The sequence below is a fragment of the Oryctolagus cuniculus genome, chromosome 17, assembly GCF_964237555.1.
Source record: "Oryctolagus cuniculus chromosome 17, mOryCun1.1, whole genome shotgun sequence".
Lineage (NCBI taxonomy): Eukaryota > Metazoa > Chordata > Mammalia > Lagomorpha > Leporidae > Oryctolagus > Oryctolagus cuniculus.
In genome coordinates, this window is record NC_091448.1 from 26,358,075 (window position 1) to 26,384,785 (window position 26,711).

At 55.3% G+C, this 26,711-nt stretch overlaps 2 protein-coding genes across 3 annotated transcripts in view; one reads left to right on the forward strand and one right to left on the reverse strand.

Moving 5' to 3' along the window:
- The window catches only part of ACSF2 (acyl-CoA synthetase family member 2), a 49,778-nt gene extending 23,554 nt beyond the window's left edge, over positions 1-26,224 (forward strand). Inside the window, exons 2-16 of one of the 2 annotated variants that reach the window (XM_002719291.5) lie at positions 12,596-12,791; positions 12,999-13,127; positions 13,303-13,356; positions 13,792-13,910; positions 14,048-14,213; positions 14,648-14,743; positions 14,854-15,011; positions 15,291-15,382; positions 15,705-15,781; positions 22,299-22,406; positions 24,368-24,519; positions 25,259-25,400; positions 25,484-25,594; positions 25,751-25,819; positions 26,059-26,224. In XM_002719291.5, coding sequence (XP_002719337.1) covers positions 12,596-12,791; positions 12,999-13,127; positions 13,303-13,356; positions 13,792-13,910; positions 14,048-14,213; positions 14,648-14,743; positions 14,854-15,011; positions 15,291-15,382; positions 15,705-15,781; positions 22,299-22,406; positions 24,368-24,519; positions 25,259-25,400; positions 25,484-25,594; positions 25,751-25,819; positions 26,059-26,109 — 1,720 coding nt within the window. In that variant the 3' untranslated portion in view covers positions 26,110-26,224. The remainder of the gene's footprint in view (positions 1-12,595; positions 12,792-12,998; positions 13,128-13,302; positions 13,357-13,791; positions 13,911-14,047; positions 14,214-14,647; positions 14,744-14,853; positions 15,012-15,290; positions 15,383-15,704; positions 15,782-22,298; positions 22,407-24,367; positions 24,520-25,258; positions 25,401-25,483; positions 25,595-25,750; positions 25,820-26,058) is intronic. The other variant, XR_011383504.1, reaches the window with a different exon arrangement.
- CHAD (chondroadherin) lies at positions 16,029-20,685 on the reverse strand. Its single transcript, XM_051825554.2, has 4 exons — positions 19,418-20,685; positions 17,125-17,288; positions 16,786-16,931; positions 16,029-16,543 (listed from the first exon to the last, which is right to left on the reverse strand). Exons 1-3 carry the CDS (start codon positions 20,189-20,191, stop codon positions 16,790-16,792), a joined length of 1,080 nt encoding a protein of 359 aa, XP_051681514.1. The 5' UTR covers positions 20,192-20,685; the 3' UTR covers positions 16,029-16,543; positions 16,786-16,789.
- Positions 26,225-26,711: the final 487 nt, after the last annotated feature.

Sequence of the window (26,711 nt, forward strand, 5' to 3'; positions counted from 1 at the left end):
TGTTCAGCGCTCTAAGGTGAGGGGAGTGCTGCAGGTGACACTCAAGTTGGGCGTGGTAAATCTCTCTCTCTCTCTCTCTCTCTCTCATCAGAGGGGAGGTTTGTTCTGCTCTGTTGGCTTATTCTCACATTCACCTCTCCTCAAAGAGACCAGTGCCTGGGCGATAGTCCCAATTTTCATCCATGCTGCCACAAGAACCACGCAAAGGATCCATGCAGTCCATGCAGTCCTCGGTGTGAGCATGGATCCTGCAGCAATGACCTTCCCGAAGGATTCAGGGAGCCCTGAGCATGTGGAGCCGCCCACAGCGACTGCCCAAAGTGCCGTCACACCCTGCACCCTCCCACGCAGCCACAGTGTTTTCACAGTCTTGGCACACAAGCTCCCCTAGTCACGAGCTCCCAGCCCCATGTCAGTTCTCCCAGCCAGACTCAGGCATGGACAGGAGCAGGCGCAGCTGTTATATAAAGTGGCGCCCGCCCTCTCTCGGGTAGTTACAGGATGCCAGTGCCAGGTGGTTGGGGAGAGAGAAACGTGCCCCCTTTTTTTCCCCTCTAGTTTGGCAGGTGCACTCTTCCCCAAGGGCTCTCAGCCGGACTTCCACCAGGCTCTGCCTGCAGCGTTGTCACCAGTGGCTTGGGTCGCTGCAGTCTGGGCTCACCTCACTCCCAAGCTGGTTCTGAGGCTCTCTGCTGCTGGGGTCCTGAGCTGTGTGTGTCCGCCCCTCCACGTGGGCCCCCAGTGCCCCTCTAATTTACGGGGAGTTTCCTTGCCCTTTTCTCTCTAACTCTTCCCTGAGACTGCTCTCTCTGCTTTTTTTTTTTTAACCAATTTTCCCCAGACTAGAGCAGTAAGCTCCCTCCTATTTCACCATCTTGACTCTCCCCAATCTTTCTCTGCAAACACACAGCACGTATGCACACATGCACATACACACTTTTATCACCATTGCAGAATCCTAACCACACTACTTTCCTCTTTGCTTATCTCTTGGGAAGTAAATGCCCCCTGGCCATTTTGCTTTGACCTGTGACACCGACACCCTTCCCTGTACTTCCTGCCACCGGCCTTGCAGCAGATTTGTCCTTTATTGTGTCATTGTCACTTGGTCTGCTTTGTTGGAAAATCATTTGCAATCAGATACTGAGGTTTTTTTTTTTTTTTTTTTTTTTTTTTAAAGATTTTTAAATTTTACTTATTTGAGAGGTAGAGTTCCAGAGAGAGAGAGAGAGAGAGAGAGGTCTTCCATCTGCTGGTTCACTCCCCAGATGGCCCCAATGGCTGGAGCTGAGCCAGTATGAAACCAGGAGCCAGGAGCTTCTTCGGGGTCTCCCACAGGGGTGCAGGGGCCCAGGCACTTGGGCCATTTTCTACTGCTTTCCCAGGCCATAGCAGAGAGCTGGATGGGAAGAGGAGAAGCCGGGACTAGAACCGGCACCCATATGGGATGCTGGTGCCACAGGCAGAGACTTAGCCCACTATACCATCACCATGCTGCCCCCCCCTTTCTAAGGTGTATTTATTTATTTGAATTACAGAGAGAGAGAGACAAAGAAAGAGAAAGAGATCTGCCATGTGATGGTTCACTCCCCCAAATGGTTGCAACGGCTGGAGCTGGGCTAGTCAGAAGCCAGGACCCCTCTACTGCTTTCGCAGGCACATTAGCAGGGAGCTGGATCAGAAGGGAAGAAGCCGGGGCTTGAACTAGCGGCCACATGAGACGGAGTAGTTTCAGGAGGTGGCTTAACCTGCTATACCATGGTGCTGACCCTGAGTGAGGCTGTTTCTATCAACTTTTCTTGTGGCATTTGGGACAAGTTGCTTAACTTCTCCTTGTCAATTTTCTCCATTTGTAAAGCAGGGATGGAAGTTGAACACCTGCAGTCATAGTACAGAGGACAAGCGCATTGCTCCTTTCTCTTGGCTGCTCACATGCCCTGTGCACTCTCCCGGTCTGCCTTCCCCGCTGAGAGTGGTTTTGTTGTTGTTGTTGTATTTGTTTTGTTTTGTTTTTGTGTTTGTAACGCAGAATCCTTAGACTCCTGAGTTGCCACTAAAAGTCTGAAGTTTCTACAGGGGCGGGCAGCTGGCCTTGTGCGAACACTTGACTAAGATGTTTACGTCCCAGATCAGAGATCCTGGGTTGGACACCCAGCTCCTGGTAATGGAGACCCCGGGAGGCAGTGGCGAGGGCTCAAGTTACTGGGTTCCTGCCACCCACAAGGGAGACCTGGATAGAGTTCCAGGCTTTTGGCCTCAGCTCTGGCCCGGGAACACTGAAGGCTTTCGGGGAATGGACTGGTGCTTCGCTTTCTCTCTCCTTGCTCGTTATCTCTCTCTAAATAAATAAATTAATTAATTACATATATATATATATTGACAGGCAGAGTGGACAGTGAGAGAGAGACAGAGAGAAAGGTCTTCCTTTTGCCACTGGTTCACCCTCCAATGGCCGCTGCGGCCAGCGTATTGCGCTGATCCAATGGCAGGAGCCAGGTGCTTCTCCTGGTCTCCCATGCAGGTGCAGGGCCCAAACACTTGGGCCATCCTCCACTGCACTCCCGGACCACAGCACAGAGCTGGACTGGAAGAGGGGCAACCGGGACAGAATCCGGCGCCCCGACCGGACTAGAACCTGGTGTGCGGGCGCCGCAAGGCGCAGGATTAGCCTAGTGAGCCGCGGCGCCAGCCCATAATTAATTAAAAATTAAAACAGAAGTCTCTCCAGGCATTCTTGGAAATTGGCTTGAAAAGCAAATAGTTATCATGTGGCTCCTGGCTCCTTGCTGCCTTTTTTGGGCTGCCTTCCGGCACAAAACCTCGCACCAGGAAGCCAAACTGCAAACAGGGAGCGATGTATGATGAGCTCCTCAAAACTCCTGAACCCAGAGAAGGGACATCCACATATGAAACGCATGGCAAGGGCCAATGATCACAGCACACCGTGACCGAGCCGAGAGCAAGAAACCACTTTATCATTTATTGAAACTCTCAGGCCGGCGCCGTGGCTCAATAGGCTAATCCTCCACCTTGCGGCGCCGGCACACCGGGTTCTAGTCCCGGTCGGGGCGCCGGATTCTGTCCCGGTTGCCCCTCTTCCAGGCCAGCTCTCTGCTATGGCCAGGGAGTGCAGTGGAGGATGGCCCAGGTGCTTGGGCCCTGCACCCCATGGGAGACCAGGAAAAGCACCTGGATCCTGGCTCCTGCCATCAGATCAGCGCGGTGCGCCGGCTGCAGCGGCGGCCATTGGAGGGTGATCCAACGGCAAAGGAAGACCTTTCTCTCTCTGTCTCTCTCTCTCACTGTCCACTCTGCCTGTCAAAAAAAAAAAAAAAAAAAAAAAACTCTCGGGAAAAAATCCTACTGCATTCAAAATTGAGATTTTTATCTCGAGTAGCTTCTTTTTTCCTGTAAGATTTATTCATTGATTTTGAAAGTCAGAGTTACAGAGGGAGAGAGTGACACAGAGAGAGACCTCCCATCCACTGGTTCACTCCCCAGGTGGCTGCATTGACCAGCGCTGGGACAGGCTGAAGCCAGGAGCCAAGCACTTCATCCAGGTCTCCCACATGGGTACAGGGGCCCACACACTTGGGCTGTTCTCCGCTGCTTTTCCAGGCTATTAGCAGGGAGCTGGAAACGGAGCAGTCAGGACACGAATGGCGTCCATTTGGGATGCTGGCATCAGAAGTGGCACCTTAATTTACTACACCACAACGCCGGCCTCTCGAGTAATTTCTTTCTTTTCTTTGCTAAAGATTTTATTTACATATTTTAAAGTCAGAAATATGGAGAGAGAGAGAGAACTCTTTCATCTGCTGGCTCACTCCCCAAATGGCTGTAACGGAGCCAGGAGCTTCTTCTGTGTCTCCCACGCAGGTGCAGGGGCCCAAGCACTTGGGCCGTCTTCTACTGCTTTCCCAGGTGCATAGCAAGGAGCTGGATTGGAAGTCGTGCAGCTGGGACTTGAACCGGCGCCCTCAGGGTTAACCTTCTATGACACAGTGCTGGCCCCGCCTTGAGTAATTTCTAAGACAGATTGCAAACAGAAGCATTTTCTTGGCTTGCCCAATGTTATCTATTAATGTATGGATGGACATTTGAGAACTGAGCTGCAACTGCCTGACTCCTTGCTCTGAACATTGCAAAATAAACTCTTACTTTCCTTTACTAAAAACAGAGGATGTATGTATTTTGCACAGAGGTGAAGGATATGTGCTGCTTTTATTTTCTTGCCATAATGGTAAATAGATGCTACAATCTGTTGCTAAATTGTTTTATTAATTATGACTCAATAATAGCCTAAGCCCTAGAAGAACTTAAAAAAAAATAACTTCGCATTGAACTGTACTGTAGATTCAGAAAAGTACATACAGGAAGGCATTTCAAACTTTGTGTGCAGGGCTGGCCCTGTGGCTTAGCGGGTTGAGCTGTCACCTGCAGTGCCACCATCCCATATGGGCACTGGTTCGGGTCCTGGCCGCTCTACTTCCCATCCAGCTCTCTTCTATGGCCTGGGAAAGCAGTAGAAGATGGACCAAGGCCTTGGTCCCCTGCATTTTTGTGGGAGGCTGGGAAGAAGCTCCTGGCTCCTGGCTTGGGACCGGCTCAGCTCCTTGTGGCCATTTGGGGAGTGAACCGGCAGATGGAAAATCTCTGACTCCCTCTACCTCCCTCTCTTTGTCGCTCTGCCTTTTAAATAAATAAATAACCTTAAAAAAAAAGTGTGTGTGCGAAGTAGAGCTTAAGCTAATTTGAGTGCAAAAACGCCTCTCCTTTTAATCCTCTTTCCAGAAATTTTTTAAAGTGCCCCTGTATTTTGAACCCTTATTTGATGAGTTCTTGATAAACTGAACACAGCCAGGTAACAAGACACAGAACATGTCCTGACCCCAGAGGCCCTTTAAGGTCACTGACTCCCCTCCGGCCCCCCGCCCCCCACTGACCTCTCCTCTGATTTCCAACAGCATAAATTAGCTTTGCATGTATAAATGGAGTCAGATGGACGGTTCGCCTTTTTTCTATCTGGCTTCTTTCATTTGGCATTATTTTTACAAGATTCGTATTGTCTCATTTAATCATAGTTCTTTTGCTTGCATTAATGTATAAAATTATAAGTAACCAATCACCACTTATGTATTCTATTGTCGATGGACTCCAGTTTCCACGTTGGAGATGATACAAGTAGCCTAGTAATGCCTGTCCTTGGTGATCACATGTATGGTTTCTGTTGGATACGTACCTGGGAGTAGAATTATGCACATTTTAAAAAATTGATTTCTTTGAAAGGCAGAGGGACACAGAGAGGGGGATATATGTGTATGTATGTATATATATAAAAGGAGAGGGAGAGGGAGACATAAACACACACACACACACAGATCTTCCATCTGCTGGTTCATTCCCAAGTGCCAGGCTAAAGCCAGGAGTCAAGAACTCCACCCTGGTCTCCCACATATCTGAGAGAAACCCAAGTACTTGAGCCATCATCTACTGCCTCCCAGGCACATTAGCAGGAAGCTGGATAGGAAGTGGAGGAGGGACCCAATTCCAGGCACTCTGATATGGGATGTGGGCATCCCAAGTGGTAGCTTAACCCACTGTGCCACAACACTTACCCCATGTTAGTTTTTTTAAATGTACACTCAGAGGTTTTTAGGATATTCACAGATATGTATGGCCATCGTCACTGTCAATTTTAGGTTGCAGAGAAACCCCACACCAATTACCAAGCCCCTCTTTCCACCCATCCCCCAGCCCCAAGATCCTACTTACTGTCATTAGATTTGCCTGTTCTGGAAATTTCCTACAAATGGAGTCATACAGTTTGTATGGTTAGAATAAGGAGATGACTGGCTGGAGCTGCGGCTCAATAGGCTAATCCTCCGCCTGCGGCACCTGCACCCCAGGTTCTAGTCCCAGTCGGGGCACCGGATTCTGTCCCGGTTGCTCCTCTTCCAGGCCAGCTCTCTGCTGTGGCCTGGGAGTGCAGTGGAGGATGGCCCAAGTGCTTGGGCCCTGCACCCCATGGGAGACCAGGATAAGCACCTGGCTCCTGGCTTTGGATCAGCGCGGTGCACTGGCTGCAGCAGCCATTGGAGGGTGAACCAACGGCAAAGGAAGACCTTTCTCTCTGTCTCTCTCTCACTGTCCACTCTGCCTGTCAAAAAAAAAAAAAAAAAAAAGGAGATGACCAAAGTTTGATTTTAGAAGTGACATGGTTTGTTGCTGAGGTGTTGTTTTTTTTGTTGTTGTTGTTTGTTTTTTGTTTTTTGTTCACCGTGGTGAAAGGCAGAGAGGAGAATGAGAGCAAATCTCACAGGGAAGACACTTGGTAGAGGTGTTGGTGGGTGAGGCTTTGGAAATTAGCTTACAGGCTGTGGGCACGGCCCTGTGCCCGCCCGAGCTGTCTCTCCATTCGCTTCTCCATTTATAGAGAAGCAGCCTTCAGGGCGGCCCTGCCCTGGCTTAAAGGCTCAAAGTCAAGTTGTCAGATTTGGATGAATTCACTTTGAGGTCAGTAATTCAAATGGTGTGACATGACATTCTTTTTTTTTTTTTTTTTTTTGACAGGCAGAGTGGACAGTGAGAGAGAGAGAGAGACAGAGAGAAAGGTCTTCCTTTGCCATTGGTTCACCCTCCAATGGCTGCTGCCGCCGGCGCACCACGCTGATCCGAAGCCAGGAGCCAGGTGCTTCTCCTGGTCTCCCATGGGGTGCAGGGCCCAAGCACTTGGGCCATCCTCCACTGCACTCCCGGGCCACAGCAGAGAGCTGGCCTGGAAGAGGGGCAACCGGGACAGAATCCGGCGCCCCGACCGGGACTAGAACCCGGTGTGCCGGCACCGCAAGGCGGAGGATTAGCCTAGTGAGCCACGGCGCCGGCCTCTTTTTTTTTTTTTTTTTTTTTTTTTTTTTTTAAGTTTATTTGAAAGGCAGAGAGGAGAGAGAGAGAGAGAGAGAGAGAGAAAAGAGAAGAGATCTTCCATCAGCTGGTCTACTCCCCACATGTCTGCAATAGCCAGGGCTAGGCCAGCACAAAATTGGAAGCCAGAAACTCAAGTACCTGAGCCCTCATCGGCCCCTTCCAGGGTGCCTGTTAGCTGGAAGCTGGATTGGAAGTGGAGGTGGGACTCTCCCGGGATGCAGGGGTCCCTCATGGGGACAGTGCCCACCCATGACATCCTTCTTTTTAAAATAGATTTATTTATTTATTTTTGAGGCAGAGTTACAGAGAGGAAGGTCTTTTATTTATTTATTTTTTAAAGATTTATTCACTTATTTGAAACGCAGAGGCAAAGAGAGAGAGAGAGAGAGAGAGAGAGAGATAGGTCTTCCATCCGCTGGTTCACTCCCTAAATTCTGAAGCCAGGAGCCAGGAGTTTCTTCCGGGTCTCCCACACAGGTGCAGGGACCCAAGGACTTGGGCCATCTTCTACTGCTTTCCCAGGCCATAGCAGAGAGCTGGATGGGGAGCGGAGCAGCCAGGTCTCGAACTGGTGCACATATAGGATGCTGGTGCTGCGGGCAGCGACTTTACCTGCTACGCCACAGCGCCTGCCAACCCCCGCCCCATGACATTCTCGAGGGAAGCGCAGTAGGCTTCATTCTTACTGCAGAAAACCGGAAGTCATAGAGCAGACTATGTAAGTATTTGGAATCACTTCAAAGAAATATGTGGACTTTTGTGACTGATTTCTTTGACTTAGTGTGATGTCAGCAAGGTTCATCCGTGTTGCAGTAGGTGTCAGAACTTCATTCCCTTTTATTGCAATTTGTATTCCATTGTAGGATGTGTGCGCCATTGTTTGTTTAGCCATTCGTCTGTTGACGGGCACTTGGGTTCTCTTTACCTTGTGGCCTTATGAATTGTGCTGCTGTAAACGTATGTACGTGCTTTTGTTTTGTCATAGGATAAAATTATAGTGATTTGGTTTAAATATCTTAATTGGCTTTAAGTCCAATTCTCACCAGCATTTCATTCATTCCATAAAATACAGGAAGTGTTCTCACGGCTAAACAGAAGAGCTTGGCTTTCTAGGCAGACAGAGAAGAGCTGAAAAAAGTGAGAACAGTGAACAAAAACTCGAGTTGGTCATTGCAAAATGACTTTCCCAGGAAGGCAGGAGGACAGAGCAACAGAAAAATAACTGGCTAACATCAGGTGGCTTTGCAGGCTGCCTTTGACGTAAGGAGCTTTGCAGAGGGCGCTTCATTGTCTCGCCACATGAAATGGGCCTGACGGAAATGTGGCTTGCTCGTGCTTCTCCTAGTTTCTTCCAAGGTCAGGTGAGCAGTTTAGGGCAGTTGGGAGACTTGAGATTTTAGCACAGGTGACTCCTTTTTGATTTTTAGCATGGTCTGTTGGAGTTCAGGGCAGGATCATGTTTAAAATGGTGGCCTCTTCTGTGATACTTATTCAACAGTTTGAACACATGTTTTTGGTTCTTTAGGGCACATACTTAGGGGCAGAATTGCTGGGTCATATGGTTTAACTTCTTGAGGTTTCAAAACATCACTGTTTTCCACTGTGGCTGAGCCATTTCACATTTCCACCAGAGATGAACAAGGATTCCAATTTTTCCTTTTTTTAAAAAAAAAAAATCCTGTTATTTATTTGTATGTATTTGAAAGGGTGTGCATTAGCTGGAAGCTAGAAATGAAAGCAGATCGGGGCGGGGGGTTACTGGTAGAGTGGGTTAAGGCGCCAGAACCACCTGCATCACTGGCATCCCATATAAGTGCTGGTTCTAGTCCTGGCTGCTCCACTTCCTATCCAGCTCCCTGCTAGTGCACCTGGGAAAGCAGCAGAAGATGGCCCAAGTGCTTGGGCCCCTGCAACCACATAGGGGGCCCGGGTGGAGTTCCAAGCTCCTGGGTTCCGCCTGACCCAGCCCTGGCCCTCATAGCCCTTTGGGGAGTGAACTAGGGGATGGAAGACCTCTCTTTCTTTCTTTCCCTCTCTCTCTGTAACTCTGCCTTTCAAATAAATAAATAAATAAATACACCTTTAAAAAAAGAAAAAGAAAGCAGATCTGGGAATCCAACCCGGACATTCTACTATACGATGCACATGTACCAAGTGCCATCTTTGTTGTTGTTGCTAAAGATTTATTTTATTTAATAATAAATAAATATTTTATAATATTTAATATTCAATAATAAATGAATAATAAATAAATACAATTAAATATTAAATATTATAAAATATTTATTTATTATTAAATAAAATAAATCTTTAGCAACAACAACAACAACAAAGATGGCACTTGGTACATGTGCATCGTATAGTAGAATGTCCGGGTTGGATTCCCAGATCTGCTTTCTTTTTCTTTTTTTAAAGGTGATTTATTTATTTATTTATTTATTTGAAAGGCAGAGTTACAGAGCAAGGTAGAGATGGAGAGAGAGGGGTCTTCCATCTGCTGGTTTACTCCCTAAAAGGCCACAATGGCTGGAGCTGGGCCAGGCTGAAGCCAGGAGCCAGGAGCTTCTTTCAGGTCTCCCATGTAGGTGCAGGGACCCAAAGACTTGGACCAACTTCTGCTGCTTGCCCAGGCCATAGCAAAGAGCTAGATTGGAAGTGGAGCAGCTGGGACCCAAACCAACTCCCATATGGGATGCCGGGGGCTCCCCAAATGCCATCTTAACTGCTGTGCCAAACTCTCATCTCAAGGATTCCAATTTCTCTCTCTCTCTCTCTCTTTTTTTTTTTTTTTTTTTTCCTGATAGGCAGAGTGGACAGTGAGAGAGAGAGACAGAGAGAAAGGTCTTCCTTTGCCGTTGGTTCACCCTCCAATGGCCACCGCGGCCAGCGCGCTGATCCGATGGCAGGAGGCAGGAGCCAGGTGCTTTTCCTGGTCTCCCATGGGGTGCATGGCCCAAGCACCTGGGCCATCCTCCACTGCACTCCCTGGCCACAGCAGAGAGCTGGCCTGGAAGAGGGGCAACTGGGACAGAATCCGGCGCCCCAACCGGGACTAGAACCCAGTGTGCCGGCGCCGCTAGGCCAAGGATTCCAATTTCTTAACATGCTCACCAACAGTTGTTATTCCTTTTACGTTGACTTATTTATTTATTTTAGCCTTCCTGAGCAGTGTCAAGGGATGCCTCACTGTGGTTTTAATTTGCATTTCCTCTGCGTGTTGGCCATTCATGCATCTCCTTTGGAGAGATAGCTATTCAAGTCCTTTGTCTAATTTTTTTTTCCCTTGGGTCGTTTTGTGCATTATCCTTAATTCATTCAGCTGAGGCCGCCTCCTCTTCTAGACACTCAGGCACCAGGGATGAAAGAAAGGAACACACTCACTGCCAACACTGAACAGCATTTTGCCTTTTTTTTTTTTTCAACTCCTTCTTCCTGCCCACTGTTATGGAATCAGCTCTGGGTGGGGATTCTCTGGGGACTGAGAAGCTCCTCCGGTGGCCTCGTGCCGAGGTCCCTCCAGGCCCCGGAGGGCCGTGGCTTTCACAACACCTAGCCTAATTAGCTGAGGGCCTCACCGGGCATTTACTGTACTTTATTCTCCAATCTTCAAGTTGATAGCAACTGGAACTACTGGCTCTCCTCCTGCAGCTCCCTAAGCTCCCACCCCCACAGAGGATGAGCACTTTTCTTAAAAGCAGATCTCCCTAAGCCCTTTCTTTTTCACCCCAGGCAGGTTGGGAGTGGCCCAGGAAGGAGAATCCGTTTGTTTGCCTGTGCCGAGGCTTTGGAGAGGAAGGGCGGTTCTTGTGTTTCTGAGCAAACGGCATTGCTAGGAATTTTCTAGAACTCCTTGGACTCCTTGGAGGAGCCTCTTGTTTCCACGTCAGCCCTGCCCCGCCCCAGTCCCAGTCCCAGTGGCTTGGGAGCAGTGAGTAGACATGGTGGGAAAAATAAAATTGAGGCTAGATTATTTCTGATGATCACACGGAGTGGGGTAAAATCAGAAGCCAGGAAGAAGAGGAAGTGCCCTCCCACCCTTCTTTCCCAGTTCCCCGGGGGTGGGGCATGGGCAGGCCCGGCCGGCGCAGCTGTGCCGGGATCCCCGCTTCCGGCTCGGCCCTGTGCCATGTGCCAGCCAGGCAGCTCCTTGACTCTCCCTTTACCTCCTTGATGTTGCAGATGCCAGCCCATCTTCCTCACCTGCGTTGTCTTTTAATCTTATGCATTTGTTTTCATTTTATTTGAAAGGCAGAAAGAGCCAAAAAAGAGAGATCTTTTATCCAGATGTTCACTCCCCTCAAATGCTTAGAACAGCTGGGGCTGAGCTGGGCTGATGCCAGGTTTTCCATGCGGGTGGGAGGGATTCAAGTCCTTGGGCCATCATCTGCTGCCTCCCAGGGTGCACGTTAGCTGGAAACTGGGTCAGAAGCAGAGGAGCAGGACCTCAGACCAGGCACTCCCTGATGTGGGATGCAGTTGTCCCAAGCGTTAACTTAGCCACTTGCCTAACGCCCTTCCCTTTTCAGTATCAGATTAACGTGCACCAGGGGAGGCTCCCTCCTGAGAGTGATTTCAAGGCCACCCAGTCTCTTTTTCTGCAGCGCAGTCAGCCTGTGGCTGGTGAGCTCGTCCTGCTGGGAAGGCACCAGCTCTTTCCGTCCTGTTGCTCTCTGGTGATGAAGATCGCCATGGGGCCCCAAATGCTCCCATGCTCCTCCTGTCACAATGACCTCTGCTTTCCGTCTGCAAGTGGGAGCCCGAGCCTGGGCGCCTTTTGGAGCACAGGGGCTTTCCTTGTCTGCAGGTGCCCAGCATCTCGCTGGCACCTGGCACCCGGCCATTCTACAGAACAACAGGAGCCTCCCAGCCGCCTCGTGTTAAACGTCCATCTGCCCTATTCTGTCTTTGACCTTCAGGCCCAGAGGAGAGAAACTGGCTCACCCCCAAAACCTCAGGCCTTGGATTCTCCAGCTCTGGGTCCAAGTGTGGGCTTCATTGGTTCCTTGGGTGGGGTGCAGGTGCTGTGTGTTTTGTTAAGATCTGTCTGTCTAAGTGGACTCCCCCAGGCTTATCCTCCCCAGGAAGGCAAGGGAGGACCCCTGTCCCCAGTATGGTGAAACCTGGCCTCTGTCCTGCCACCTCAGGGCTGAGTTTGAGGTTAGGAAAAGGGTCAAGTGGATGTGTGAATGCTCAAGGCTTACAGGAAGCCCTAGCATGGTTCTTATTTATTTATTTATTTGTTTTAACAGGCAGAGTTAGTCAGTGAGAGAGAGAGAAAGGTCTTCCTTTTTCTGTTGGCTCACCCCCTAAATGGCCGCTACAGCCAGTACGCTGTGGCTGGCGCGCCGCACCGATCCGAAGCCAACAGCCAGGTGCTTCTCCTGGTCTCCCATGTGGGTGCAGGGCCCAAGCACCTGGGCCATCCTCCACTGCCCTCCAAGGTCACAGCAGAGAGTTGGACTGGAAGAGGAGCGACCGGGACAGAATCCGGCGCCCCAATCAGAACTAGAACCTGGTGTGCCAGCGCCGCAGGCGGAGGATTAGCCTAGGCTGGCTGGCCCTAACATGTTGTAAGCAGCCTGCCTCCTAGTTGGGTGTGCCTGGCCCTCAGGAGCACGCGGGCCAAGCCAGCCAGGCCTGGTGGTGCCCATGGCCCCTCTCTCCATAGTTCCGCAGAGGTGGATCGCACGGTGCCCCTGCCCATTGGAGGCCTCAGCTATGTTCAAGGCCACACCAAGTTTCGTCTCATCAACAAGACCGTGGGCCAGTGTCTGGACCTCACAGCACAGAGGGTCCCAGACCAAGAGGCCTTGGTGGTCCTCCATGAAAACATCCGGCTGACCTTTGCCCAGCTCAAGGAGGAGGTGAGGCCTGACCTGGAGCCCTCGCAGTGGGCAGTTGCTAGCCCCCAGGCTGCCCTGGTGCTGTGAAGCCATGGGGCAGGGCCTGGAGCCCTTGTTAACTTTGTGCAGACCCAGTGAAGCCTGGGGATCTGCTTGTCCCTAACGGGAGGGTGGGGGTCATGGCCCTTTCTCCTCACCTCGCCCTGTGCCCCGTCCACTTGCCCCCAGGTGGACAAAGCTGCTTCTGGCCTCCTGAGCATCGGCCTCTGCAAGGGTGACCGGCTGGGCATGTGGGGCCCCAACTCCTACGCCTGGGTGCTCATGCAGTTGGCCACCGCCCAGGCAGGCATCATTCTGGTGAGGCGGGGATAGATGGTGAGGGGATGTCACTTATGGCCCATCGAGGCGGAGGGTGGGGGTGGAAGTGGGGGGCGGGATCCTAACTCAGCCTCCTGGGAGTGGAAAGGCAGCAGGAGAGACAAGGTCTGCCCAAGGACACCGACACGCTCCACACGCCCCTCTGTCCCCCCAGGTTTCCGTGAACCCGGCCTATCAGGCCATGGAACTGGAGTATGTCCTCAAGAAGGTAGGCCCCATACCTGGGGGAGGGACCAGCCCAAGAGTGGTGAGGGAGGACATGTGTGGGTGGGTGGCACAGAGTGTCCCTCTGGGCTGCCTGTGGTTGGAAGGAGGCCTGGATTTCAGAGAGAGAGAGAGAGAGAGTCTTTGGTCAGATACAAGGTTGGTGGGAGTGGGGCTGGCACGTATGTCAGGGTGGGGTGTGTGTGCGCCCTGGTACCTGATGCACACATGTCCCAGAGTGGCGTGTGTGTGTCTTGGCGTTGGTGCCTCTGGGCATTTGCCTTGGTGTGGGGTCCATGTGGCTGTGCCACAGGCTGGTGCAGTTGTGCGTTAGGGCAGTGGTGCATATGTATACGAGTACGCAGCTGATCAGTGAGGGTTCTGCCAAGTTCCGGTCTGGGGCTTCCTGCTGACCTGTGGTGCAACTCCCCTCCCCGAGGTGGGCTGCAAAGCCCTGGTGTTCCCCAAGCAATTCAAGACCCAGCAATACTACAACATCCTGAAGCAGATCTGCCCAGAGCTGGAGAAGGCCCAGCCAGGAGCTTTGAAGAGTCAGAGGTGGGTGTGTCCCAGGCCAGGGGTGCATCGGCCAGCACCCCTGACCCCCACACCCCCTACCCAACCTAGGAGTGGGGCTGGCATCTCCCAGTGTCCTCCCTCAGCTCCTGCCTCCCGCCGCCGTCCCTCACCCGCAGGCTCCCAGATCTGACCACAGTCATCTCGGTGGACGCCCCTTTGCCGGGGACCCTGCTCCTGGATGACGTGGTGGCGGCCGGCAGCACACAGCAGCATCTGGCCCAGCTCCGGCACACCCAGCAGTTCCTGTCCTGCCACGATCCCGTCAACATCCAGTTCACCTCGGTAGGGCTGAGGGCCCCAGCCCAGGCTGTCCCATGCTCCCTGTCCCTGTGTGACCCATTCCTGGGGCTGGGGGGCGGCAGAGGTCAGGAGGGCAGGTGCCCTCTCCCGAGACCAGCCTCCCACTGTCCTCTCTGCCAACGGGATCCTTGTCACACCTCCCTCCCCGCCCTCCCATTCCCAGGGGCAGCTTCCCTAAGCTACCAGGGTCATAGCTCGTGGAAGCTGTCCCTCACTGAGCCGAGGGGAACTGGAGGGCATGTGACCCAGCCACCCCCGTGGGAGTAGAGTGGCCTTTTGTGTCTCCACTAAATGAACAAATGGACGTGGGCAGCAATTCCAGTCCCCTGGCTCCCAATCCAGGCCCTTCTGGGCAGTGGGCAGGGTGGGAAGGGGTGTGGAGAAGGCAGCAAGCCGTCGCCTGCTTGTCTTGTCAGGGGACCACAGGCAGCCCCAAGGGGGCCACCCTCTCCCACTACAACATCGTCAACAACTCCAACATGATCGGCGAGCGCCTGAGGATGCCTGTGAAGGTGAGCTGGGCAGGGGCAGGGAGCTGGCCCGGCCCCCCTGCTGGCCAGAGGAACTGGCTTCTGCGGCTTCCGGCTCCACGCTACACCCAGTTTCCTGTCTCCAACTCCAGATGCCGGCAGAGAAGCGGGTGGTCCTGCCCAGCCCCTTGTACCACTGCCTGGGCTCCGTGGGAGGCACCATGGTGTGCATGATGCATGGTGCCACCCTCCTCCTGTCTTCCCCGAGCTTCGATGGCAAGAAGGCGCTGGAGGCCATCAGCAGAGAGAAGTGGGCATTGGTGGACAGGCCACCTGTGGGCTGCTGGGACCCTTCTAGTCCTCCCTCCTGGCCCTTAGCCCTTGCTCCCTCCAGACAGGAGACCTGGGGACCAGGGTAGTGGGGGACCCCAGAAGAGGACCAGCTCCCGCCTCAAGACCTTCTCCCATGGGTTCCCCCACAGCTTTGGCCTTGGCCTTTGCTGCAGGTTCATGGCAGGGTGGGGCAGAAGAGGGAGTTCCCTTCCGCTTCCCAGCCCAATTTTGAGATACCCCCTCCCCCCTTATACAGAGGCTCCTACCTGTATGGCACCCCCACAATGTTTGTGGACATTCTCAACCAGCCAGACTTCTCCACTTATGACATCTCGACCGTTTCTGGAGGTGGGGTGGGGCCTAGGGCAGCCAGGTGTGGGGAGGGGGCTGCCTCCCCCACAGGACTGGGCCTGGGTGAGCGAGATGTGTGCCCAGTCTTTGACTGAGGGGGCATTGATGGGGACTGTAGGAATGTGGGTGGGAGGGAGGCAAAGCCCCAGTGTCCCCGGACTCCAGTCCCAGGCCAGCTGATAGGCATAGGAAGGAACTTGGGGTTGGGGGTGGAGAGGGAGCAGGGGGCCAGAAGGGACTATTCTTCCCTCCAATGAGGTTCAGGGGTCCAGTGGGCCTGGAGGACTGGGGGGCTGTGTCAGCCCTCTCTCTGATTCAGGTGTGATCGCTGGGTCCCCCGCACCCCCGGAGCTGATCCGAGCCATCATCAAGAAGATGGATATGAAGGAGCTGGTGGTGAGTGGTGGCCGGGGCTGGGGCAGGGGCAGGGGCAGGGGCAGGGGCTGGGGCAGGGGCAGGGCCTGGGGCTGGGGCTGGGGCTGGGGCTGGGGCAGGGGCTGGGCCTGGGTTAGACTGACAGGCCTGGGGATGAGCCCAGGCCAGGTCTTCAGGGGAGAGTGCCTGGGCCAGCCCTCCTTCTAGAATGCAGGTGCCAGGAGCCAGCCTGGTGCCTGGCGAGTCATGGAGATGGGTGACAGGGGAATAGATGTTACACAGACATACATTTATATTTATAGAAATCTGGGGGCGAGTGCAGCGGGGGTGACGTGCAGCAAAGCACGGGTGTCCCGCTAGGCCGTCCTGGCAGGTGGGGGCTGGCAGAGTTGGGACATGGGCTTAAGACCCTTTCTGGGAAGCAAGGGGTGGGCCAAGGATCTGGCATTTGTTTCCAGATGGCTGGGGAAGAGGATGATTCTGGAGGGGTGGCCATCCTGATGATCACCCCGTTGTGTTTCTGATGGACTCAGGGCTGTCGGCAACAGATTGTCTGAGAGGAGCCCTGGCGGGACAGCCAGGCACCATGGCGGCACTGTGTCCTTCCCCGGACACCGTCAGGTGGGGCTGAGTTGGTAGTGAAGTGCCCGAGGCCCCCTGCCAGGACGTGTCTAGGTGTGGGCAGCTCTGTGCATGCGCAGGGGCTGTGGGGGGAGGCAGGAAGGTCAGTAGTCTCTCCGGCAGAAGGCAGAAGCCAGTCACCAGGACCGGCTGGGTCAGGACCTGCAGTGAGGCAAGGACCAGTATGAGGACTCCAACAACCTAGGTGATGTTTGCAGGCAACGGTGGGAGTCCTGGGCGGTCTCCTTTCCTCCCTTAGACGGAGGCCCCAGCCCTCCTGTCCTCTCCCTGAAAGAGTGGAGGTCTGCCTGCCCCTCCCGGGGAGGGCGTATTCTGGAGGACAGCAGCTCACTTGTTGGAAGCTCCAGAGAAGGGAGTGGGAGACCTGCCCACATGGCCCCCACCTGTTTAATGGCGGCCGGCTTTCTTGGACCTCTTGGTGGGGAACTTGCAGCTGCGGAAGGCGTCCGTGGCACGGATGTGCTGGCCCTTGAACTTGGCGGGCGAGGAGCAGGTGGCATCAGGGCGAGAAGCCTTGGCTTCCAGCCACCTGGAGAGACAGAGAATTATTGGGGCTGGGGAAGAGATGTGGGAGTACGAGCTATGGTGCCAGGACGGACTTTATGTATGGGGAAACCTCACTTTACATATGGGGAAACCGAGGCTTCCGGGTCTCGTGCCTCTTGGAGAGCAGGTTTAGGGCATGAGGGGGTCCCCCGGGAGTGACAAGGGGGTGTTCTCACCGACGGAGGCCCTGGAGCTGGCAGGTGCACTTCCAGGGGTTGTTGGTGAGGGTGAGTGTCTCCAGGTTGTCGAAGGGGAAGTTGGAGGGCAGCTGGTTCAGGCGATTGTTCTCCAGGTGGGCGTGTTTCAGTGTGGTCACTCCCAGGAAGGCACCATCCGAGAACTGGGGAGGGAGGTGGGCAGCAGTGAGCACCGCAGCCCCAGTGTCCCGTCTCTCCCAGCTGGGTTTCCCACAGGCGCAGGGTCCTTCCCTGGACAGGACCAATGGCACCCTGGGGAGTTCCATGGTTTTCTTTTATAAGGAGGTTTTTGTTGTTGTTAAGATTTATTTATTTGAAAGTGACAGAGAGAGGGAGAGGGAGAAAGAGAGTATCTTCCATCCACTGGTTCATGTCCAATGCCTACAACAGCTAGGGCTGAGCCAAGAGGAAGCCAGGAGCCAGGAACTCCATCCAGATCTCCCACATGAGTGGCAGAGACCCAAGTGCTTGGACCATTTCCAGGTGCATTAGCAGGGAGCTGGATTGGGAGCCGAGTAGCCAAGACTCAAACTGGCACCCTGGTATGAGATGCGGACATCCCAAGCAGTGGCTTACCCTGCTGCTCCACAACACCTGCCCTGGAACTCCACACTTTTCAAAGCAGTGTGACCAGGTTGTCCCAGATGAGCTCATCTGCACAACCCCTTTTCAGATAGGTGCTGTTATTTCCAATATGCAGATGGGAAAACGGAAAAAAAGAGCTCAGTCCTTTGCCCAGGGTCACCCTAGGGAGTAAACAGTAGCCACAGAACCACACCCCACCCCTCTCGCCCTGGCACTGCACTCCCTGCACAAACACTGGACCTGGGGAGGCAGCCAGAGTCGGCCCCGCCAGCCCAAGCTGGCACACGGTGAACCTGGTCAGTGTTTGGTGGGTGGGCAGGAGGCCCAGGCTCCCCACAGCCCTAGGGTCCCAGGACTTCCCCCAGCTCTGTCCTCACTGTGCCCTCACTGCCTGCCAGACACTATTTGTAGAGCCACCTTGGTGGAGACTTTGGCCAAGCTGGATGGCTCCGGAGGAAATATTCTATTGGTGCCCACATCTTGGCCCAGGCGCCACGGTTCCCGCCTGGCCTGCCCTGCCCCAAATCAGCTACTATGCTGCCCACTCTGGCACTGGGGTGGGGGGTGGAGGGGAAGAGGGGTTGGGCACAGAGGGCTCGGACTTCATGTAGGGGAGGGGCCAGGCTGAAGAGGCCAGGCTTGGGTAGGCCTCTAGCAGACACGGGCTGGCTGTTGCCCAGGTTGCAGTCCCATCTCTGTGCCCGTGCCACCTCCTGCTGCCCAGGTTGGGCATGACATTCGCTAGGAACCAGACTGTTCTCTACCTTGTCCTGGCCCCCACCCAAACTTCCTGGCTGAAGCCCTTGTCCTATGGTGATTTTCCAGTCTCACAGAAAGGATTCTGCTCTAACCCAAGGTCTCTGCACCTGGCCAGACTGGGCACCCGGCGGGGAAGAGGGACTGAGAATGTACCTGGGGAGGGCACAGGGCAGCCAGCAGCCCTTCTCCTAGTGGGGACACCCTGGGGTCTTACAGTAAGGCTTGACAGTGGTGTTCAGGTCTTTGCCCCTTCATGGAGTCCATGGGCCCCGTGGGTGCCCGCAGCCTGGGTCAGCCCCTGGTCCCCTTGCTGTGACTGCCCTCCTCAGCTTAATCAGACCTGAGCATGCAATGTCCTGTGTGTTGGTGGACAGGGCCTTGGTGGGCGTGGGGGAGGTCTTCCTCAGGTATTTGCACACGCACCCCCCAGCTCCCCAGCCCCCGGTCCACCTTAGCAGACACACCCAGCCCCCACCAGGAACACGGTCTCTTTGTGGGCTGGGTTTGCCCAGCTCCTCTGGAAGGCTCCTCAATAAACAAACCTTCCTTTATGGGATGGTAGGGTTCCTGGAGACAGGAAAACAGCGGGGTTGGCGGGGGTGCAGGGAGAGGCCCAACAGGAAGAGGCGACAGCTGCACATAGTGGGGCTTTGGGAGCACTGCCGATGTGTCCTAAGGGGCCATTGGTGGGGCCAGAGCAGCCCCTGCTCCTCTTATAAATGGGCTTCCTAGGAGGGCAGTGGCTGGGACAGGCAGTCGGACAGGGATTAGGGTGCGGATGGATCCAGAGGCGGGGACAGAGGGGCAGAATCCAGAGGAACAAGGAACTGGGGGGAGGTGACAGACAGGTCTGCACTGGGGATCTGGCTCCCTGGGCCTCCAGGAAGGGACGGAGCAGCAAGGACAGAGGCCACGGCCAGGAGCTCACCTTCTCCAGGTTGGTGTTGTCCAGCCACAGTGTCTCCAGGTACCTGCCGAAGGACTGGAAGGCGTGGTCGGGGATGCTCTTCAGGGGGTTGTGGGACAGCTTCAGTTCCTCCACCACCCGCAGCTTGCTCAGAGCGGCCGAGGGGTAGCTGGACAGCTGGTTCCTGTCCAGATAGAACTTGGCCAGGTTCTCCACGTCGTCCAGGGCGCCGGGCTGCAGAGAACTGAGTGCGTTTTCGGACAGGTAGAGCCAGCGCAGGTCCTTGGCGCCCTGGAAGGCGCCTGCGCGCAGCTCCCGGATCTTGTTGTTGTTGAGCTGCAAGATGAAGAGGTTGACCAGCGGGGAGAGCAGCCCCCGGGGCAGCTCCGTCACCTTGTTATGGTCCAGGTAGAGGTAGGTGAGCTCCGTCAGGTCGTCAAAGGCGCCGGCGCGCAGCACGCGGATGTCGTTGTGGGACAGGTACAGGTAGATGAGTTGCTTGAGGCCCCGGAAGGCCCCCGCCGCCACCTCCCGGATCTGGCAGTGCTGCAGGTGCAGCGACACGAGGTTCGGCATGGCCCGAAACGAGTTGGCGGCCAGCACCGGGAAATTGTTCCGCTGTAGGTTGAGCAGCTTGGTCTTCTCAGACACCTTGGGGATCTTCTGCAGCCCCACTTTGTCGCAGATGACATGCTGCAGGTCACCGTGGCAGTGGCAGTTCTGGGGACAGGCGGCCAGCGCCGGCAAGAGGCTGGCCAGGAGGCCGAGGCTGAGCAGGAGCATCGGGCGAGCCATGGCCAGGGCCGGGGGCAGCGGCGGCGGCGGCGACGGTGGGGCGCGGGCAGCTGCAAGTCCTCGGCGCTCGGGTCTCCCGCCCTACTTATACGGGCCGCCCTGACCACAGCCGGCGGCCGAGCCAGCTCCTACGTGGAGCATCGAGGCCACCGGGCTTAACTCCCTCGTGCCCAGAGATGCAACGGGGTCCTCGACGGGGGTGGGTCTTCCCCCTCCCCGCAGCTGGCGACCTGCACTGGGGGGCCGGGGCTGCACTCCCAGCCCCGGTCCCTTGCTCCCTGCTCTCAGATGCGACGCTGCTTCTCTCCTTGCCTCCTTTCCCGGGCTTTCCTGGGGAGTGTATGTGTGTGTGTGTGTGTTGGGGGGGCGGTGATGGGTGTGTCCAGTGCCCCGAGTTTACACCGGAGGGAGGGAGGTGCTCCCTGAACTTGTTTGTTTGCTCAAGGTCGAGCCTCCTCGCCATCCCATTCCTCCCACCCCATACGCTCTGGGCCGCGAGCCCTGGAGCTGGGGAGGGAGGAAGCGGGGCCGGACACCGGACGTGCGTCTCGCCGCGGTCGGCCAGCCCGCGGCGCTTTAATGGGGCGCTTGTGCGGCGCCGGCGGAGCGTGCGAGCCGCGCTGGCGTGCGGCTCCCCCTCCTGGACGCCCAGCCCGCAGCCGCCGCGCGGGATGTAGCTCCCGCCTTACCCCTAAACCCACTCACCCACCAGGGGTTTGCCTCTCTGGGCCCTGCACCTCCACCCCTTTTCCCCACTGCTGGAGGTCAAACAAAAAATGAAAACCGGGAGGGGGTGATCCCTGGGCTAGAGACCACAGGCCAGTGAACAAGCAGTCTTCCAGTCCTCTACTTCAGTTCCCCTAAAATATCCCCAGCCCCTCATCCGCAGCACCCCACCCCCGTGGTCAGGGCTGGCCCCCTGAAGGGTCTCAGGGTGGGGTGGAGTGGCGCCACCACCCAAGTGTCCTTGGCAGGGGCCACACACGGGGCGGTGGCCCCAGGACTGTGAGGACGATGAGGGGGGTCAGGTCTGGCTACAGGGGGACCATCGCTGGTCAGCGCAGGCGGCCAGCCGCCGGGTTCTGCGGGCTGTTCCGCGCCAGCCGGCCAGGCCCCTGGGTGCCCACTTGCAGTCACCGTGTCCGGATTCCAGTGGAAACCCAGGCTGCCGGCGGGAAGGAATGGCTGTGCTGGGGGTGGGGCTGGGAAGCAGAACCAAGGTTGAACCAGACTGGACCCATGTGGGAGCCATCAGCTGACTCAGGCAATGGGGACTTGGGGCTGGGCCAAGAGCCTGAAGGGGACTTGGAATACAGGACAGCTGGCCCTGGGCCCCTTGGCCAGCCCTCACTTGTGGGGGCCTGATCTCCAGGCCCTGCCCTTCTCCCAAACCCTTTTCCCTCCATGCCTCTAAAGGGGGTGCAGGGAGGGTGTCCTTCTTGGCCTAGAACATTCCCTTCTGGGATTGTGGCTCCTCCAAGGCTGGCTTCTGGTTTTTCTGTTGTTCAGGATGTTCTAACCACTAAACAGTGTGTGTCTGTGGCAGGGAGTGCGGTGGGGGTGGGGGTGGGGGGAGGGTGCTACTGTCCTTTTAAATCCCTGCTGTCTTCTTATTTTGCTGGAAATAAATGAACAGGAACCTCTCGGGAGCTTGAGGTGCCCACCCAAAGGCCCGGGGCACTTGTCTGGGTTTTGGGGTGGGGGCGGGGTGGTGTCTGTGTGGCTCAGCCAAGGCAGGCTGGCTTTCTCATCAAGTCTACCAGGACTTCAGCTTGGAAGGAAGACGCAGGTGGAGCTCAGGCAGCCTGGAGATGGGGGGAGATTTCTGGGGCACTGGTGATGCCGGGAGTCATGGGCATACACGTGTGGGAACAGGACAGAGCGGGCCCTGGGCAGGAGACAGCGGTTCCCCTGCTCGCGATTACGGTTTGGGTTCGGATCTGGGGTCCCTGCAGAGACTAGCACCTCTGCCTCCTGACCCCTGACCCCAGGTCCCTAGGATGCGTCTGTTCCCACCAGTCCTCTTGCACGGACTCCCCCACCGGGGGTGGCTCGCTGCTTCCCTTGGCAGCCACTGAGCTCCCCCCAACACCTCTGGACCCTCCAGGTTGTTTACGGAACCACAGAGAACAGTCCTGTGACCTTCATGAACTTCCCAGAGGACACTCTGGAGCAGAAGGCAGAGAGTGTGGGCAGAGTCATGCCTCACACAGAGGTGAGCCTCTCACCAACACGCACGCACACACTCACACACACACTCACACATACAAGCACACATAAATATACACATACACACATATCCACCCCCATACATACAAGTACACATATACACATATGTACACACATATCCACTTCTCACCAAGACACACACATATACATACAAGTACACACACATAAATATACATGTATACACATGTGCATATACACACAAACACAAATACATGCACACACATACACATATACACACATACTCATACACACATAAATATGCATACACACATATCTACCTCTCACCAAGACATACACACATACACATAGTGTGTGCATACATACATAAATATACATATATACACACATGCATATGCACACAAATACAAATACATACATACATACACATAAGCACTCTACACCTACATACATAGACCTCTCACCAAGACACACACACACACTCCTACATATACACATCTACACATACTCACATAAAATACACACACATGCAGATACACACAAACACATACACACACATGTACAGATATTCATACACACATAAATATACGTACAGGTATATTTACGTGTATATATACGTACAGGATACACACATATCCACCTCTCACCAAGACATAGACACACACACATATACACACACATGCAGACACATATACACAGACCTCTCACCAAGACACATACACACTCCTACATGCACACACATATACACATGTACACACCTAACTGTACACATATACACATGCATATAAAGACATACACACAAATACATGCACACAGATACACATATACACGTATATATGCACATATGCACACACATAAATATACATATATACACACATATCTACCTCTCACCAAGACATACACACACATCCACCTCTCACCAGGACACATACATGCACACGCACACGCACACACACACACACACACACACACACCTGGACGTTAATCGCTTTCAGTTAGAGACCCAAGCAGCGCCTTCCCAGAGGCCAGGTTGCCTGGGCCTGGCTGGGGGTTGCAGCTGAAAGGGGCAGAGCCGAGCCGCCGCCAGCTGCCCTGCTCCGCAGCCTCCCTTCCTGTCTGAGGTGTGTTTTTGCCAAGCCCACTGTCTGTTTCAGGGCAGCCAGGGCAGCCTGAGAGAGAAGCCAGAGCACGGAGATTTTTCCTACACAGCTTTTTCTTCCCAGGCCTCACCGCCTTGCCTCGGCGTAAACAGCTTCCCAAGCAGGCTGTGCCCTGCGTCTCCAAGGCTGCCCCAGAGCACAGCTCAAGCCCAGATCCCCGGCCATGCTTTCTCCCTCCCTCTTACACCGCCTGCCCGTGTCCCCAGCCCCTGTGCCCTCGCCCCCGTGGCGGCTGTCTCCCTGCTGTGCCTCTCCCCTGCCCTCTGCTGGAGCATCCTGTGTGGAGTGGGGGTGCAGGGACGTGAGCCCCTCCTGCACCCGGCAGCCTCACCGCCACCCTCGTTGGGATGCCCACGTACAAGGTCAACGGGGACAGGCACGATTCTCCCATTTCACAGATGCAGACGCTGAGGCACGCAGAGGCTCAGCTTTCCTTGGCGTGGTGGCCGTGGCTTGTTCTCACCACTTGGCTTTCGTTCTGCCTCTCCCGTTCACACGGCACTGCCATGCCCCCGCTTTGGCTTCTTTCTTTGCCGCTTCCTGGGAAGTATGAGGCTCCTGCCCTCCCTTCTGTAATCCCCCAGCCGGCCTGGCCCTCCGCAGGCCGCTCTTCCCTGCCCGCTGTTTCCTAGGCACCCCTTAGCCTGGGCCTCAGCTGCTCTCTCGTGCCCCGCCAAGGTCTCTGGCTCCACTCTGGCCTTCATCTCCCTTCCCTGCATGAAGACGGGCAGAGACGGGGGGCTCCTCACTGGCGCAGGGAGGGGAAGGCAAAGCTGCCCCGGTTGGAGACTGCCATCTGGAGCCCCAGCCTGAAGCTGACGTGTCACAGGCCCAGATCCTGAACACGGAGACGGGGAAGCTGGCCAAGCTGAACACGCCCGGGGAGCTGTGCATCCGAGGGTACTGCGTCATGCAGGGCTACTGGGACGAGCCTCAGAAGACCTTGGAAGCAGTCAGTCAGGACAAGTGGTATCGGACAGGGTGAGAAGGCAGGGTGGCCGGGGGCGCTGGCTACTGAGGGGGAGGCTGGGGGGCTCCGAGGCTGAACAGGAAACGTTAAAGAAGCCTGGGGGTGGGGGGCTGTCCAGAGGGCCCCTCCTATCCTGGAGCCTTAATTTCCAAAACAGGTACCGTGAGGGTGGGGTGGGGGGAAATCATCCGTAGCACAGAGGCAGGCGACTTGCACAGTGCCCCACGCCAGCATCTGTACGCACAATCGGAGCCAAGACTGGGTCGCTGGTCGGCTAGCCAAAGCCATGTCTTGTTCTGTACCTCCTGTGTGCTGGCACTGCCGTAGACACCGGGGTCCCCATGGGAGCAAGAGTGCTACTTTCACTTCTGCCCTGTCGGCTGGCGGAAGACAGGTCATTTCACACACGGATAATCACAAGGACAGTTACCGGGTCACGGGGGTCAGGGCAGCCGTGGGGAGAGGTAGGCTCTGCTTGGCCTGCGTGGTCAGAGCAGGCTTCTGGAAGTACTGCAGTGAGACGTGACAAGCGGCTGTTTATATGTGCCCGAAGGAGGCAGGGAGGCCGAGTCCTGGTTTGTTTACTTTCCTCTGCCCCCCTCCCCGCCCCGCTCCGAGAAGGTAAATCCTAGGAAGTGTGTCTCCTTCCTGCTGTGTCCCCCACAGTCTGGAACGGTGGAAGACCCACAGTAGGTGACCCATCAATGTTTGATGGGTGAGTGAAGCAGCTGGCCCCGGCTTTCCTTACAGAGACATCGCCTCCATGGACGAGCAGGGCTTCTGCAGGATCGTGGGCCGCTCCAAGGACATGATCATCCGTGGCGGGGAGAACATCTACCCCGCCGAGCTTGAGGACTTCTTCCACACCCACCCGCAGGTGCAGGAAGTGCAGGTGAGTCCCCCGGCCGGCCCAGGCGAGCCCCCTCCCTCCCAGCAGGAGTCGCGGTGTCCCACACCTGTGTCTGGCCCTGGCAGGTGGTAGGTGTGAAGGACCACCGCATGGGGGAGGAGATCTGTGCCTGCATTCGGCTCAAGAGTGGGCAGACCGTCACAGAGGAGGAGATCAAAGCTTTCTGCAAAGGGAAGGTGGGAGCCTTAGCCGCGCCTCTGCACAGCCAGGGCTGGGGTGGGGGGTGGGGGGCGCGGAGGTGCGCTGCCCCGTGAACTTGGCTCCATGGCCAACTGAGCCCCCAGCCTGATGTCCTCGCCTTGCCTCACACGTCCCCTCCCTCTGGTCTACAGATCTCCCACTTCAAGATCCCCCGCTACATCGTGTTCGTCAACGACTACCCGCTCACCATCTCCGGAAAGGTGTGTGTGTAGAGACGGAGGTGCCGGGTACGGAAGGCCAGGGGGGTCGCCTGTGCCTCCCGCAGCCATGAGCTGGAGAGCCGGGCAAGAGAGGCTGGCAGTAGGGTGACCGACCAGACACCTCGTCCTGGTGTGCCTCCGACTGCCCTGGCCTCTCTGGGACCCAGCGAGCCAGACGGGGGTCACCCTAGCTAGTAGAGGCCGGGAGCCTGCCTCACAAGCCTTTGTCTTTCCTCCAGATCCAGAAATTCAAACTCCGAGAGCAGATGGAAAGGCGGCTAAACCTGTGAATAAAGAGGGAGGAGGGGTCTTCCCAAGCCCTCCTCCTCCCCCTCCCTCCCCTCCCCCAACGCCCCTCCATGCCGCTTGTCTTTGTGACTTGAAATAAAGGACGTCTCTGTTTTCTTTGGCGGGTCCCTTGCTGTGTGCTGTGCTGTCGCTCTGGCTGTCTTGGCAGAAGCTGTGCACTGGAGAAAGGAAGAGGCCAGGGGCAGCTGGCACCGTCACACCTCTTCCCCGGCAAGGGGGTGCTGGTGCTTTGCTACCTACTAATCTCGCCCTCAGCTCACCCCTTTGAGATACCAACCCAGTGTTTTTGGTTTTTTTAGGCTTTAATTCTTTCTCACATTGTTCATCTGTCCAGCAAGAAGTATTCTTTTTCAGTAAGCGCTTCACTGAGCTATAATTCATCCAGTCCACCCATTTAAAGTGCACAGTTCAATGGACTTGAGTATGTTCATAGATGTGTGTAACCAGCACCAAAGTCAATTAAAAAGTATTTTTAGATTTATTTGAGAGGCAGAGAGAGAGAAATAGAACTCTCGTCCACTGGTCCACGCCAACTGAAGCTAGCAGGCAGGAATTCAACCCTGGTCTCCAATGTGTGTGGCAA